Source organism: Tachyglossus aculeatus, chromosome 15, assembly GCF_015852505.1.
Source record: "Tachyglossus aculeatus isolate mTacAcu1 chromosome 15, mTacAcu1.pri, whole genome shotgun sequence".
Lineage (NCBI taxonomy): Eukaryota > Metazoa > Chordata > Mammalia > Monotremata > Tachyglossidae > Tachyglossus > Tachyglossus aculeatus.
Genome location: NC_052080.1, coordinates 15,543,057 through 15,560,190, shown reverse-complemented (window position 1 = coordinate 15,560,190; position 17,134 = coordinate 15,543,057). Strand labels below are relative to the sequence as shown.

At 47.4% G+C, this 17,134-nt stretch overlaps 1 protein-coding gene across 1 annotated transcript in view; it reads right to left on the bottom strand.

The window, feature by feature from the left end:
- Positions 1 to 840: 840 nt before the first annotated feature.
- LOC119937645 (cytoplasmic FMR1-interacting protein 1) overlaps positions 841 to 17,134 on the bottom strand; it is a 52,715-nt gene continuing 36,421 nt past the window's right edge. Inside the window, exons 7-10 of the mRNA XM_038757213.1 lie at positions 14,910 to 15,004; positions 13,029 to 13,267; positions 1,802 to 1,949; positions 841 to 1,572 (exon numbers count right to left, since the gene is read on the bottom strand). Coding sequence (XP_038613141.1) covers positions 1,408 to 1,572; positions 1,802 to 1,949; positions 13,029 to 13,267; positions 14,910 to 15,004 — 647 coding nt within the window. The 3' untranslated portion in view covers positions 841 to 1,407. The remainder of the gene's footprint in view (positions 1,573 to 1,801; positions 1,950 to 13,028; positions 13,268 to 14,909; positions 15,005 to 17,134) is intronic.

Here is a 17,134-nt window from a genome sequence, read left to right as displayed (position 1 = left end):
AAAATGGGGATGAAGACTGTGAGCCCCCCGTGGGACAAGCTGTCCACCTGGTCACTTCCCCAGCGCTTTGAACAGTGCTTTGCACATAGTAAGCGCTTAATAAATGCCAGCGTTATTATTATTATTACCTATCTTGGCTCCTAGGACCGTGTTTTGACACACAGAAGGCGCTGAGCGGGGGCCGTTAAAAAGGAAAAATAGCGCCGTAGTCCCGGGCGGCCCCTCGGAGCGCCGAAATTCCTACGAAGTCCTTCGGAGTGGGGTCACCCCAAAGGAAGCCCCTCGGAGTACTGTGTGGCCCCCACTACAGTCCCACAGAGGATTCCTCGCGGATTGGCGCCTTTTCCCACTTGTCAGCTGGGTGCCTTTGGGCTAGTCACTTCACTCCTCTGGGCCTCAGTTCCCTCATCCGTCAAATGGGGATGGAGACTGCGAGCAACCGGATCACCTCTGTAACCGCCCCACAGCGCTTCGAACGGTGCTTTGCACGTAGTAAGCGCTTAATATATGCCGTCATTATTATTATTGCGAACACTATCTTTCCGCCTGCTCCTACTACTCGTAGTGTGCCCGCTCTTCCACCTCAGGCTGTAAATTCTCCGAGACGGGGATCGTGTCTTTAATTCCTACCGCATTTCTCCGAGCTCCCAGGACGGGGCTGTGCGTCTAATAGGTGTTGGGTCAATTATTTCCCTTTACCGTCCGACGATCCCTATTCCAATTCCTGGCTCTACAGCCACAGACTACGGCAGCGGGGAATCCTACCCCGCCGCCCGCCTCGCTGGTTCCCGGGAGGTGGAAAACGATTTTCATTTTCAAGAAACACCCTGAAAAACCAAGTCTGGATTGATAAAAGCTTTATTAGCCAGGCTTTGCTCCGAGTCTTTCTCACGCACTCTATTTTAATATAGCTGAATCAACTGGCGATTCTTTTACCGTGTTACACTGACGTGTACAAAGCAACGACGATTAAGGACGGGGAGGATCATTCACAAAACACCCGCGGAAAGTCTCTCAAAGCTATGAAAAAAGCCCTTAACGGTTTCCATATAATCCGCAATTAGGTAAAATACGAGCGGTTTCTACTTTAACCCTAATATTCCCTTTGCCTTGCGCTGTATTCTCCGGGTGATCCGGCAATAAGGCCGTTCAGCGACCACCAGAGAGCCAGCTGCCGGATCCCTCCGATGGCCCAACGGCCAATCCCCCCAAAGTGTAAAAATTTAGTCTATAAAAATAAGTACGGGTTATATAAAATTACGCTTTTCGCCCGAAGACGAGGCCGCGCCGCCTCCTCAACGGGCGCAGAAAGTACTGGGAAGCGTTTTTAAAAATTCTAGCGAACTAGTCCGAGAGCTTGCTGAATTACCGAGTACGGAGGGGCCGGGGCCGTCAGGAGATACGCAGTTAATTGCTGGCCAGAGACTGGTGGATGGGGGGTTGAAAACAGCGGACGTGCTCCACGGGAGTGCTCTCTCCATCTCCGGATTTCAGATACTTGTCCAGGATGGTGATAATCTCATCGTTCAGGATCTGGAACTTACGGATCCTCTCCACCATCTTCTTCAAAGGCTGGGAGAAGACGCGAGCGAGAAGGGGCGAAGGTTAAAAGAGTCGAACCCGGGATCCGCGCGCCCCGTCCTGAAATCTCCGAGCCCCTGCAGAGCTTTAGCTTCGTCAGGGAAAACTCCGGATTACGATCCCCCGAAGGAACCGATCCCCGGGGCGCGGAAAGCCGAACCCCCGGAGCCGTCGGAGGACGGACCCAAAAATAAACACGACAGAAGGTCGTCGGACGTACCACGCTCTTGATGACTTCATCCTTGCCGTCGTGCTTCTGGACTTTGAGCAAATGGTAGCAGAAATCCAACACATCGAAGCGCCGCTGCTGTCCCAGGAGCACGATAATCATACAGCCGGCCCAGTGCAGCCCATCTCCGAAACACTGCCTATAAAAAGGGAGTTTACGTGACAGTCAATCTCCTACAGGAAGGACGCGGAGGGCCAACAAACGGAGAGGCTGTAAGAGCGAAATCTGAATGCCAAGGAGCGAGAGCGGACAACGGCTCCTCTCCGGCCTCCTACCCCTCACCGGAGAGCCCTTGGCAACTTCGAAGAAGTTGGGGGAGGCAAATCTGTGACCCGTGGCCTACCCCGATATCCGTAGGAGGAGGAAGGAGGGAAAGCCACCGGGTTGAGAGCGGAGTGGTAATGATAGGGATTTTTGAGTGGCCTACCCTGATATCCTTAGGAGGAGGAAGGAGGGAAAGTCCTGGAGTGAGAGCGGAGTGGTAATGATAGGGATTTTTGAGTGGCCTACCCTGATATCCTTAGGAGGAGGAAGGAGGGAAAGTCACTGGGGTGAGAGCAGAGTGGTAATGATAGGGATTTTTGAGTGGCCTACCCTGATATCCTTAGGAGGAAGAAGGAGGGAAAGTCACTGGAGTGAGAGCGGAGTGGTAATGATAGGGATTTTGAGTGGCCTACCCTGATTTCCTTAGGAGGAGGAAGGAGGGAAAGTCACTGGGGTGAGAGCGGAGTGGTAATGATAGGGATTTTTGAGGGCCCTACCCTGATATCCTTAGGAGGAAGAAGGAGGGAAAGTCACTGGAGTGAGAGCGGAGTGGTAATGATAGGGATTTTTGAGTGGCCTACCCCGATATCCTTAGGAGGAAGAAGGAGGGAAAGTCACTGGGGTGAGAGCGGAGTGGTAATGATAGGGATTTTTGAGTGGCCTACCCTGATATCCTTAGGAGGAGGAAGGAGGGAAAGTCACTGGAGTGAGAGCGGAGTGGTAATGATAGGGATTTTTGAGTGGCCTACCCTGATATCCTTAGGAGGAAGAAGGAGGGAAAGTCACTGGGGTGAGAGCGGAGTGGTAATGATAGGGATTTTTGAGTGGCCTACCCTGATATCCTTAGGAGGAAGAAGGAGGGAAAGTCACTGGGGTGAGAGCGGAGTGGTAATGATAGGGATTTTTGAGTGGCCTACCCTGATATCCTTAGGAGGAAGAAGGAGGGAAAGTCACTGGAGTGAGAGCGGAGTGGTAATGATAGGGATTTTTGAGTGGCCTACCCCGATATCCTTAGGAGGAAGAAGGAGGGAAAGTCACTGGAGTGAGAGCGGAGTGGTAATGATAGGGATTTTTGAGTGGCCTACCCCGATATCCTTAGGAGGAAGAAGGAGGGAAAGTCACTGGAGTGAGAGCGGAGTGGTAATGATAGGGATTTTTGAGTGGCCTACCCTGATATCCTTAGGAGGAAGAAGGAGGGAAAGTCACCGGAGTGAGAGCGGAGTGGTAATGATAGGGATTTTTGAGTGGCCTACCCTGATATCCTTAGGAGGAGGAAGGAGGGAAAGTCACTGGAGTGAGAGCGGAGTGGTAATGATAGGGATTTTTGAGTGGCCTACCCTGATATCCTTAGGAGGAAGAAGGAGGGAAAGTCACCGGAGTGAGAGCGGAGTGGTAATGATAGGGATTTTTGAGTGGCCTACCCTGATATCCTTAGGAGGAGGAAGGAGGGAAAGTCACTGGAGTGAGAGCGGAGTGGTAATGATAGGGATTTTTGAGTGGCCTACCCTGATATCCTTAGGAGGAGGAAGGAGGGAAAGTCACCGGGTTGAGAGCGGAGTGGTAATGATAGGGATTTCTGAGTGGCCTACCCTGATATCCTTAGGAGGAGGAAGGAGGGAAAGTCACTGGAGTGAGAGCGGAGTGGTAATGATAGGGATTTTTGAGTGGCCTACCCTGATATCCTTAGGAGGAAGAAGGAGGGAAAGTCACCGGAGTGAGAGCGGAGTGGTAATGATAGGGATTTTTGAGGGCCCTACCCTGATATCCTTAGGAGGAGGAAGGAGGGAAAGTCACCGGAGTGAGAGCGGAGTGGTAATGATAGGGATTTTTGAGTGGCCTACCCCGATATCCTTAGGAGGAAGAAGGAGGGAAAGTCACTGGGGTGAGAGCGGAGTGGTAATGATAGGGATTTTTGAGTGGCCTACCCTGATATCCTTAGGAGGAAGAAGGAGGGAAAGTCACTGGAGTGAGAGCGGAGTGGTAATGATAGGGATTTTTGAGTGGCCTACCCCGATATCCTTAGGAGGAAGAAGGAGGGAAAGTCACCGGAGTGAGAGCGGAGTGGTAATGCTAGGGATTTCTGAGTGGCCTACCCTGATATCCTTAGGAGGAAGAAGGAGGGAAAGTCACTGGGGTGAGAGCGGAGTGGTAATGATAGGGATTTTTGAGTGGCCTACCCTGATATCCTTAGGAGGAAGAAGGAGGGAAAGTCACTGGAGTGAGAGCGGAGTGGTAATGATAGGGATTTTTGAGTGGCCTACCCTGATATCCTTAGGAGGAAGAAGGAGGGAAAGTCACTGGAGTGAGAGCGGAGTGGTAATCCTTAGGAGGAAGAAGGAGGGAAAGTCACTGGAGTGAGAGCGGAGTGGTAATGATAGGGATTTCTGAGTGGCCTACCCTGATATCCTTAGGAGGAAGAAGGAGGGAAAGTCACTGGAGTGAGAGCGGAGTGGTAATGATAGGGATTTTTGAGTGGCCTACCCTGATATCCTTAGGAGGAAGAAGGAGGGAAAGTCACTGGGTTGAGAGCGGAGTGGTAATGATAGGGATTTTTGAGTGGCCTACCCTGATATCCTTAGGAGGAAGAAGGAGGGAAAGTCACCGGGTTGAGAGCGGAGTGGTAATGATAGGGATTTTTGAGTGGCCTACCCTGATATCCTTAGGAGGAAGAAGGAGGGAAAGTCACTGGAGTGAGAGCGGAGTGGTAATGATAGGGATTTTTGAGTGGCCTACCCTGATATCCTTAGGAGGAAGAAGGAGGGAAAGTCACTGGGTTGAGAGCGGAGTGGTAATGATAGGGATTTTTGAGTGGCCTACCCTGATATCCTTAGGAGGAGAAAGGAGGGAAAGTCACTGGAGTGAGAGCGGAGTGGTAATGATAGGGATTTCTGAGTGGCCTACCCTGATATCCTTAGGAGGAAGAAGGAGGGAAAGTCACTGGAGTGAGAGCGGAGTGGTAATGATAGGGATTTCTGAGTGGCCTACCCTGATATCCTTAGGAGGAAGAAGGAGGGAAAGTCACTGGAGTGAGAGCGGAGTGGTAATGATAGGGATTTTTGAGTGGCCTACCCTGATATCCTTAGGAGGAAGAAGGAGGGAAAGTCACTGGAGTGAGAGCGGAGTGGTAATGATAGGGATTTTTGAGTGGCCTACCCTGATATCCTTAGGAGGAAGAAGGAGGGAAAGTCACTGGAGTGAGAGCGGAGTGGTTATGATAGGGATTTTTGAGTGGCCTACCCTGATATCCTTAGGAGGAAGAAGGAGGGAAAGTCACCGGGTTGAGAGCAGAGTGGTAATGATAGGGATTTTTGAGTGGCCTACCCTGATATCCTTAGGAGGAAGAAGGAGGGAAAGTCACCGGAGTGAGAGCGGAGTGGTAATGATAGGGATTTTTGAGTGGCCTACCCTGATATCCTTAGGAGGAGGAAGGAGGGAAAGTCACTGGGTTGAGAGCGGAGTGGTAATGATAGGGATTTTTGAGTGGCCATTCTGATATCCTTAAGAGGAAGAAGGAGGGAAAGTCACTGGAGTGAGAGCGGAGTGGTAATGATAGGGATTTTTGAGTGGCCTACCCTGATATCCTTAGGAGGAAGAAGGAGGGAAAGTCACTGGGGTGAGAGCGGAGTGGTAATGATAGGGATTTTTGAGTGGCCTACCCCGATATCCTTAGGAGGAAGAAGGAGGGAAAGTCACTGGAGTGAGAGCGGAGTGGTAATGATAGGGATTTTTGAGTGGCCATTCTGATATCCTTAGGAGGAAGAAGGAGGGAAAGTCACTGGAGTGAGAGCAGAGTGGTAATGATAGGGATTTTTGAGTGGCCTACCCCGATATCCTTAGGAGGAGGAAGGAGGGAAAGTCACTGGAGTGAGAGTGGAGTGGTAATGATAGGGATTTTTGAGTGGCCTACCCTGATATCCTTAGGAGGAGGAAGGAGGGAAAGTCACTGGAGTGAGAGCGGAGTGGTAATGATAGGGATTTTTGAGTGGCCTACCCCGATATCCTTAGGAGGAAGAAGGAGGGAAAGTCACTGGAGTGAGAGCGGAGTGGTAATGATAGGGATTTTTGAGTGGCCTACCCTGATATCCTTAGGAGGAAGAAGGAGGGAAAGTCACTGGAGTGAGAGCGGAGTGGTAATGATAGGGATTTTTGAGTGGCCTACCCTGATATCCTTAGGAGGAAGAAGGAGGGAAAGTCACTGGGGTGAGAGCGGAGTGGTAATGATAGGGATTTTTGAGTGGCCTACCCTGATATCCTTAGGAGGAAGAAGGAGGGAAAGTCACCGGGTTGAGAGCAGAGTGGTAATGATAGGGATTTTTGAGTGGCCTACCCCGATATCCTTAGGAGGAAGAAGGAGGGAAAGTCACTGGAGTGAGAGCGGAGTGGTAATGATAGGGATTTTTGAGGGACAACAGGACTGAGCACTTTGGAAGTGCAAAACAAAGCGGCGACACCTTCCCACAGTAAGCTTACACTCTCGCGGAGGAGACAACCATAAAACACATACACACAGAGCGGCCGAAATCAATCACTGAACACACAACCGAACGGACGCACCCGCAAACGTGCGGATGCGGGGACTAAATAAGTCCGGAAGCGGCGAAGCTGGCCGGCTGCTGGGTTGATTGGACCTGGGGTTCCGGGAGCCGACTGTTCGACAGGCCGGATTTCGGCCGGGCTTCGACTCCGGGGAGAGCCGGGGTCCGGTGGGTTTCGGGACGGAGGGGGTTTCGAGCCAGGGGAACGGCGCGGGACGATCGCGGCAAGAGGGTGGGAGGAGGGAGAGGAGCTAGGAAAGGAAACCAAGGGGGAGCGGTCGGAGCGACGGGAAGACGTTGGTCCCCGAGGCCTGCCGGTGTTTGGGAAAGGTTTACGGTGTCCGCGCCGCCTGGAAAAATCGAGGAGGATCGCGAAACGGTCCGCTGGGATTAGTTTTAAGGAAGTCATTGGCGACCGCGGAAAGTCCAACCTTGGCGGAGCGAAGGGGTCGAAAGCCCGACGGAAATCGGGTCAGGGGCTTTCAATCAGTCAATCAGTCAATCGTATTTATTGAGCGCTTACTGTGTGCAGAGCACTGTACTAAGCGCTTGGGAAGCCCAAGTTGGCAACACAGAGAGACGGTCCCTACCCAACAGTGGGCTCACAGGAGGCGAGAGCTACTGCTAACGTGCCACCGTTGTACTTCCCGTGCGATTAGTACCGTAAATCGCGTTCAGGAGACGCTCAATAAGTACGTGCTACTGTTGTACTTCCCGTGCGATTAGTACGGTAAATCGCGTTCAGGAGACGCTTAATAAATACGTGCCGCTGGTGTACTTCCCGTGCGATTAGTACGGCAAATCGCGTTCAGGACGCAATTACCGTGACTGTGAGCCCACGGTTGGGTAGGGACCGTCTCTGTGTGTGGCCAACTTGCCCTCCCCAAGCGCTTAGTACAGTGCTCCGCGCTCAATAAACACAATTGAATGAATGAATGAATTGCGGACGCTCGATTTCCAGGAAAAGGAACGATATAATAACAATAACGATAGCATTTACGAAGCGCTTACTATGTGCCAAGCACTGTTCTAAGGCTACCAGGGTGTCCGGCAGGGCCTTCCCACAGAGGATGTGGGAAGCGAGCGGCGTGGCTTTGGAGTCGGAGGTCATGGGTTCGAATCCCGGCCCCACCGATCGTCAGCTGGGTGACTTGGGGCGAGTCACTTCACTTCTCCGCGCCTCAGTGACCTCCTCTGGAAAATGGGGATTGGCTGCGAGCCTGCCATGGGACCCCCTGGTCACCTTGTGACCTCCCCGGCGCTTAGAACAGTGCTCTGCACATAGTAGGCGCTTAATAAATGCCATCATCATTACGATGATGATGATGAGGGGGATTATTTTTCAGTTTAAAGCATCAGATCTCTGGGATGCGGGGGGGGGGAACAGGGAAAAGTCTTAAATCCGGCAAGGTTTTGGTTTAAGGGCACAGTCACGCTAGTCCGTTTCACGCTTAGTGCAGTGCTCCGCACACAGTAAGCGCTCAATAAATACGACTGAATGAATCCATTCACTCACTGATGATGATGATGGCATTTATTAAGCGCTTACTATGTGCAACGCACTGCTCTAAGCGCTGGGGAGGTGACAAGGTGATCAGGTTGTCCCATGGTGGGGGCTCCCAGTCTTAATCCCCATATTACAGATGAGGGAACTGAGGCCCAGAGAAGTCAAGTGATTTGCCCAAAGTCAATCAATCAATCAATTGATCGTATTTATTGAGCGCTTACTATGTGCAGAGCACTGTACTGAGCGCTTGGGAAGTACAAATCGGCAACACATAGAGACGGTCCCTACCCAACAGTGGGCTCCCAGTCTAAAAGGGGGAGACAGAGAACAAAACCAAACATACCAACAAAATAAAATAAATAGGATAGAAATGTACAAGTAAAATAAATAAATAGAGTAATAAATATGTACAACCATATATACATATATATACTTTGTATATATATACAAAGTCACCCAGCTGACAAGTGGCGGAGCCGGGATTTGAACCCATGGCCTCTGACTCCAAAGCCCGGGCTCTTTCCACTGAGCCACGCTGGTTTGTATTACTTTGTGCGGAGCACTGTACTAAGCGCTTGGGAGAGTACAGTATATTATTTTGTTAATATGTTTTGTTTCGTTGTCTGTCTCCCCCTTCTAGACTGTGAGCCCGCTGTTGGGTAGGGACCGTCTCCATATGTTGCCAACTTGGACTTCCCAAGCGCTCAGTACAGTGCTCTGCACACAGTAAGCGCTCAATAAATACGATCGAACGAATGAATACAATGTGACAATAAACAGATACATTCCCTGCCCACAACGAGCTTACAGCCTGCTTAGTACAGTGCTCTGCACACAGTAAGCGCTCAATAAATACAATCAAACGAATGAATACAATGTGACAATAAACAGATACATTCCCTGCCCTCAACGAGCTTACAGTCTGCTTAGTACAGTGCTCTGCACACAGTAAGCGCTCAATAAATACGATCAAATGAATGAATACAATATGACAATAAACAGATACATTCCCTGCCCACAACGAGCTTACAGCCTGCTTAGTACAGTGCTCTGCACACAGTAAGCGCTCAATAAATACGATTGAATGAATGAATACAATATGACAAGGAACAGATACATTCCCTGCCCACATCGAGCTTACAGCCTGCTTAGTACAGTGCTCTGCACACAGTAAGCGCTCAATAAATACGATCGAATGAATGATTACAATATGACAATGAACAGATACATTCCCTGCCCACAACGAGCTTACAGCCTGCTTAGTACAGTGCTCTGCATTCATTCATTCACTCAATCGTATTTATTGAGCGCTTACTGTGTGCAGAGCACTGTACTAAGCGCTTGGGAAGTCCAAGTCGGCAACATATAGAGACGGTTCCTACCCAACTGCGGGCTCACAGTCTAGAAGGGGGAGACAGAGAACAAAACAAAACATAGTAACATAATAAAATAAATAGAATAAATATGTACAAATGAAATAAAGTAAAATAGAGTAAAATAGAGTAAAATAATAGAGCAAAATTTACTCTACTCTGCACACAGTAAGCGCTCAATAAATACAACTGAATGAATGGAGTAAGTTTAATAAATAGAGTAAAATAGAGTAAAATAAATAAATACAGTAAAATTTACTCTACTCTGCACACAGTAAGCGCTCAATAAATACGACTGAATGAATGAAGTTTAATAAATAGAGTAAAATAGAGTAAAATAAATAAATAGAGTAAAATTTACTCTACTCTGCAACAGTAAGCGCTCAATAAATACGATTGAATGAATGGAGTAAGTTTAATAAATAAGCGGAGTAAAATAGAGTAAAATAGAGTAAAATAAATAAATAGAGTAAAATTTACTCTACTCTGCACACAGTAAGCGCTCAATAAATACGACTGAATGAATGGAGTAAGTTTAATAGAGTAAAATAGAGTAAAATAAATAAATAGAGTAAAATTTACTCTACTCTGCACACAGTAAGCGCTCAATAAATACGATTGAATGAATGGAGTAAGTTTAATAAATGGAGTAAAATAGAGTAAAATAAATAAAGTAAAATTTACTCTACTCTGCACACAGTAAGCGCTCAATAAATACGACTGAATGAATGGAGTAAGTTTAATAAATACAGTAAAATAGAGTAAAATAAATAGAGTAAAATTTACTCTGCACACAGTAAGCGCTCAATAAATACGACTGAATGAATGGAGTAAGTTTAATAAATAAGCAGAGTAAAATAAATAGAGTAAAATAGAGTAAAATAAATAGAGTAAAATTTACTCTGCACACAGTAAGCGCTCAATAAATATGACTGAATGAATGGAGTAAGTTTAATAGAGTAAAATAGAGTAAAATAAAGAAATAGAGTAAAATTTACTCTACTCTGCACACAGTAAGCGCTCAATAAATACGATTGAATGAATGGAGTAAGTTTAATAAATAAGCGGAGTAAAATAGAGTAAAATGAATAGAGTAAAATTTACTCTACTCTGCACACAGTAAGTGCTCAATAAATACGACTGAATGAATGGAGTAAGTTTAATAAATAAACGGAGTAAAATAGAGTAAAGTAGAGTAAAATAAATAGAGTAAAATTTACTCTACTCTGCAAACAGTTAAGCGCTCAATAAATATGATTGAATGAATGGAGTAAGTTTAATAGAGTAAAATAGAGTAAAATAAATAGCACACAGTAAGCGCTCAATAAATACGATTGAATGAAGTAAGTTTAATAAATAAGTGGAGTAAAAGAGTAAAATAGAGTAAAATATGCTCTACTCTGCACACAGTAAGTGCTCAATAAATAGGACTGAATGAATGGAGTAAGTTTAATAAACGGAGTAAAATAAATAGAGTAAAATAAATAGAGTAAAATTTACTCTACTCTGCACTCAGTAAGCGCTCAATAAATACTACTGAATGAATGGAGTAAGTTTAATAAATAAGCAGAGTAAAATAAATAGAGTAAAATAGAGTAAAATAAATAAATAGAGTAAAATTTACTCTACGCTGCACACAGTAAGTGCTCAATAAATACAATTGAATGAATGGAGTAAGTTTAATAAATGGAGTAAAATAAATAGAGTAAAATAAATAGAGTAAAATTTACTCTACTCTGCACACCGTAAGCGCTCAATAAATACGACTGAATGAATGGAGTAAGTTTAATAAATTGAGTAAAATAGAGTAAAATAAATAGAGTAAAATTTACTCTACTCTGCACACAGTAAGCGCTCAATAAATATGATTGAATGAATGGAGTAAGTTTAATAAATAAACGGAGTAAAATAAAGTAGAGTAAAATAAATAGAGTAAAATTTACTCAACTCTGCACACAGTTAAGCGCTCAATAAATATGATTGAATGAATGGAGTAAGTTTAATAAATAAGTGGAGTAAAATAGAGTAAAATAAATAGAGTAAAATTTACTCTGCACACAGTAAGCGCTCAATAAATACGACTGAATGAATGGAGTAAGTTTAATAAATGGAGTAAAATAAATAGAGTAAAATAAATAGAGTAAAATTTACTCTACTCTGCACACAGTAAGCGCTCAATAAATACGATTGAATGAATGAATGGAGGGGGAGATGGGCTGTAGATTATAGAAAGGCAGGCAGGCAGGCTATAGATTATAGACTGTGAGCCCACTGTTGGGTACGGACTGTCTCTATATGTTGCCAATTTGTACTTCCCAAGTGCTTAGTACAGTGCTCTGCACATAGTAAGCGCTCAATAAATACGATTGATGATGATGACTATAGACAAGACGGGCAGAATATAAATAAATACGTTACGGATATGTACGTAAGTGCTGCGGAGGAGGGCTGACTAAAGGGAGACGGTCGGGACGCCGCGGAAGGGACCGACTGGCAGCTGTGTGACTCCGGGCAAGTCACTTCACTTCTCTGTGCCTCAGTCCCCCCACCTGTAAAATGGGGATGAAGACTGGGAGCCCCCCCGCCGTGGGACAACCTGATCATCATCATCAATCGTATTTATTGAGCGCTTACTATGTGCAGAGAGCTGTACTAAGCGCTTGGGAAGTACAAATTGGCGACATCTAGAGACAGTCCCTACCCCACAGCGGGCTCACAGTCTAAAAGGGGGAGACGGAGAACAAAACCAAACATACTAACAAAATAAAATAAATAGACTAGATATGTACAAATATAATAAATAAATAGAGTCAGCTTGTAAGTGATCAGCTTGTAACCTCCCCAGCACATAGTAAGCGCTTAATAAATGCCATTAAAAAAAAAAAAAAAAAGGGAGCGGGAGGCAGGGAAGGCCTCCCGGAGGAGTACGCGTCCTTCGGTTCAAACCAATACCCCTAGTTGCGTGAGTCCGTTACAGTTAGCGGAGAATCAATCAATCAATCGTATTTATTGAGCGCTTACTATGTGCAGAGCGCTGTACTAAGCGCTTGGGAAGTACAAATTGGCGACATCTAGAGACAGTCCCTACCCCACAGTGGGCTCACAGTCTAAAAGGGGGAGACGGAGAACAAAACCAAACATACTAACAAAATAAAATAAATAGAATAGATATGTACAAATAAAATAAATAGAGTCGGCTTGTAAATGATCAGCTTGTAACCTCCCCAGCACATAGTAAGCGCTTAATAAATGCCATTAAAAAAAAAAAAAAAGGGAGCGGGAGGCAGGGAAGGCCTCCCGGAGGAGTACGCGTCCTTCGGTTCAAACCGATACCCCCAGTTGCGTGAGTCCGTTACAGTTAGCGGAGACTCAATCAATATTTATTGAGCGCTTACTGTACTAAGCGCTTGGGAAGCACAAGTCGGCAACGTATAGAGGCGGTCCCTACCCAACAGCGGGCTCTGGAAGAATAAGAGAAGAAGAAAGGAGACCTTCGAATCCGTAAGGAGCCGGAAAAGAGGAACGAGGGCCACACTTACTCCACGGTGAACTCGTGCGTTCCCACCGGGATGCAGTACACGAACTGCATGGCGCTCCAGAGCCGGTGGAACTCCACGCACTCATCCACGTGCATGACGCCGTTGCTGGGCAGGGGCCCCCGCCAGATGGGATCATCCAGGAAGGTCCGGATGCGGGTCAGGATCACCTCGAACATGGACAGGCCGCAGCAGAGGCGCTCCTTGGTCAGCAGGTCCCCTTCTCTCGCTATGGCGATTTGCTGAGGGCGGGAGAGGAGAACGAGGAATTCCGGGCGAGCCGGGGAAGAGCGCGACCGACCCGGGATGGGAAAAGGCCGGATTCTCGGAGCGCGCTCCCGGGTGATCCGGCCTTTACGGATACAAAGTGACGGCGCGGTGGCGTGGGTTCCCGATTTCCGATTATTCACGAAAATTCACGGGGCTCCCTCTGGGCTCTGAGGTAATCCAGCCTTTGAAGACGCCGAGTTACGCCGCGTTGGCCGTTTCCAATTATTAGGAAAACGGCCACTCCAACGGCCGCGCTTCCGGAGGTGCCGTGCGTCGGGAGCTAATTAGCCAGGCGCTTAAAGCTAGAATCTTTCCAGGAGAGGCTTCCCCGCGGACGCCCGGCCGGCCTCAGCCCTGCCCCGATTTCAAGATGGAAAAGCTCCGTTTTCCCGCCCCACACCGACAAGGAAGCTCCGCTTCAGATGTTTTCCGTTCGGGGCAGTCTTGGCTGTGAAAAAGGCGAATTTCGGTCGTCTCCCTGCCAATCTGATTAGCTCTCCCTCCTCGCTGACACCTGTTTCTCCTGCTTCTCCATCATCCATTCACTCAATCGTATTTATTGAGCGCTTACTTTGTGCAGAGCACTGGACCGAGCGCTTGGGAAGCACAAGTCGGCCGTCGGTGCTTCCGGGAGTCCCAGGAGGGTTAGATCGGACAGCACGGGATTTGTGGTTTCTACACGGACTTTTTTCCCCTCATCTGATTCAAAAAAGGCTCCCAGAGGGACTTGATTCTGCCCTCCGAATGATCACGCAAAGGCCTCCGCGGGACAACCGGAATTGCGGTGACACCCGTGGCGGCGATCGCTCCGGCCACATCCCGGAGAGTCCGGTTTTCCGCTGGCCTCTGACCCTGACCTGGGCCCGTGTGAGAGGGAAGGGGAGGATGCCCGGTATTCCCGAGTGCTACAACGGCTACCGCACCAGCACGGCTCTTGCTCGGAGCGCGATGGGTAGCCCGTTTTTTCCCGGATATTCCACACCATTGGATTTAGGATCACCAGGGCAGGAGCTAGATTGCCCCTGGACGAATTTAGAGCTCCGCAACTTTTCCTGACCCTCAAGAGACTTTTGCTAGAATTGCGGTATTTGTCAAGCGCTCAAAAAAGCGGCGTGACTCAGTGGAAAGAGCCTGGGCTCGGGAGCCACTTGTCAGCTGTGTGACCCTGGGCAAGTCGCTTCACTTCTCTGGGCCTCAGTTCCCTCATCTGGAAAATGGGGATGAAGACTGTGAACCCCAGGGGGGACAACCTGATCATCTTGTATCCCCCCAGCGCTTAGAACAGTGCTTTGCACGTAGTAAGCGCTAAACACATACCATTATCATCATTATTATTATTCCATATGCACTTGGATCTGTGACCTTTGGCCATTGGATATTTAGCCCACCTCTTCCCCCGCGGCACTTCAGTATATATCTTTAAATTAAACTTTATAAGCGCCTTCTATTAATGTCCGTCTCCCCCGTCTCCCCCCGCTTGCCCCCGGCGTTTCAGCGATATGACCGCTCCTCATACGTAAGGCACGCTTCCGACCGGAAAGGCTCAGAAAGGGCCAAGAAAATCCCCGGTTCTGTCCCGCGGGAGATCGAGCCGGCCCCATCGGATAACGTCACCTGCGGTGTTCCTAGTCTCTCAATAAGAGGAACAAGGTGGAGGGGAGCGTATTTAGACTCCAGTCTCTTCATTTTGGCATCCAGTCTCTCGCCCTCTGCAACAGAGAAAAAAAAACCCGACAGGTTATTTCAGAGCGTTTCCTATCCTTCTAAGCGACGACGGATTTAAAGTTTTCCGAATCAGAGCGCTTCCTGTCCTTCTAAGCGATGAGGATTGGTGGGTTATGGACTTAAAGTTTTCTGAATCAGAGCGCTTCCTATCCTTCTAAGCGATGAGGATTGGTGCGTTACGGATTTAAAGTTTTCCAAAACAGAGCGCTTCCTATTTTTCTAAGCGATGAGGATTGGTGGGTTACGTATTTAAAGTTTTCCGAATCAGAGCGCTTCCTATCCTTCTAAGCAATGAGGATTGGTGGGTTACGGATTTAAAGCTTTCCGAACCAGAGCGCTTCATATTCTTCTAAGCGATGAGGATTCGTGGGTTACGGATTTAACGTTTTCCGAATCAGAGCGCTTCCTATCCTTCTAAGCAATGAGGATTGGTGGGTTATGGATTTAAAGTTTTCCGAATCAGAGCGCTTCCTATCCTTCTAAGCGATGAGGATTGGTGGGTTACGGATTTAAAGCTTTCCGAATCAGAGCGCTTCCTATCCTTCTGAGCGATGAGGATTGGTGGGTTACGGACTTAAAGTTTTCCGAATCAGAGCGCTTCCTATCCTTCTAAGCAATGAGGATTGGTGGGTTACGGATTTAAAGTTTTCCAAATTAGAGTGCTTCCTATCCTTCTAAGCGATGAGGATTGGTGGGTTATGGATTTAAAGTTTTCCAAATCAGAGCGCTCCCTATCCTTCTAAGCGATGAGGATTGGTGGGTAACGGATTTAACGTTTTCTGAATCAGAGTGCTCCCTATCCTTCTAAGCAGTGAGGATTGTTGGGTGACGGATTAAAAGTTTTCCGAACCAGAGCGCTTCCTATCCTTCTGAGCGATGAGGACTGGTGGGTTACGGATTTAACGTTTTCCGAATCAGAGCGCTTCCTATCCTTCTAAGCGATGAGGATCGGTGGGTTATGGATTTAAAGCTTTCCGAATCAGAGCGCTTCCTATCCTTCTAAGCGATGAGGATTGGTGGGTTACGGATTTAACGTTTTCCGAATCAGAGCGCTTCCTATCCTTCTAAGCGATGAGGATTGGTGGGTTACGGATTTAAAGCTTTCCGAATCAGAGCGCTTCCTATCCTTCTAAGCGATGAGGATTGGTGGGTTACGGATTTAACGTTTTCCGAATCAGAGCGCTTCCTATCCTTCTAAGCGATGAAGATCGGTGGGTTACGGATTTAAAGCTTTCCGAATCAGAGCGCTTCCTATCCTTCTAAGTGACGAGGATTGGTGGGTTACGGATTTAAAGTTTTCCGAATCAGAGCGCTTCCTATCCTTCTAAGCGATGAGGATCGGTGGGTTACGGATTTAAAGCTTTCCGAATCAGAGCGCTTCCTATCCTTCTAAGCGATGAGGATCGGTGGGTTACGGATTTAAAGCTTTCCGAATCAGAGCGCTTCCTATCCTTCTAAGCGATGAGGATTGGCGGGGTTACGGATTTAAAGCTTTCCGAATCAGAGCGCTTCCTATCCTTCTAAGCGATGAGGATCGGTGGGTTACGGATTTAAAGTTTTCCGAATCAGAGCGCTCCCTATCCTTCTAAGCCATGAGGATTGGTGGGTTACGGATTTAAAGTTTTCCGAATCAGAGCGCTTCCTATCCTTCTAAGCGATCAGGATCGGTGGGTTATGGATTTAAAGCTTTCCGAATCAGAGCGCTTCCTATCCTTCTAAATGATGAGGATTGGTGGGTTACGGATTTAAAGTTTTCCGAATCAGAACGCTCCCTATCCTTCTAAGCGATGAGGATTGGTGGGTTACGGATTTAAAGTTTTCCGAATCAGAGCGCTCCCTATCCTTCTAAGCAATGAGGATTGGTGGGTTACGGACTTAAAGTTTTCCGAATCAGAGCGCTTCCTATCCTTCTAAATGATGAGGATTGGTGGGTTACGGATTTAAAGTTTTCCGAATCAGAACGCTCCCTATCCTTCTAAGCGATGAGGATTGGTGGGTTACGGATTTAACGTTTTCCGAACCAGGGCACTTCCTATCCTTCTGAGCGATTAGGATTGGTGGGTTACGGATTTAACGTTTTCCGAATCAGAGTGCTTCCTATCCTTCTAAGCGAT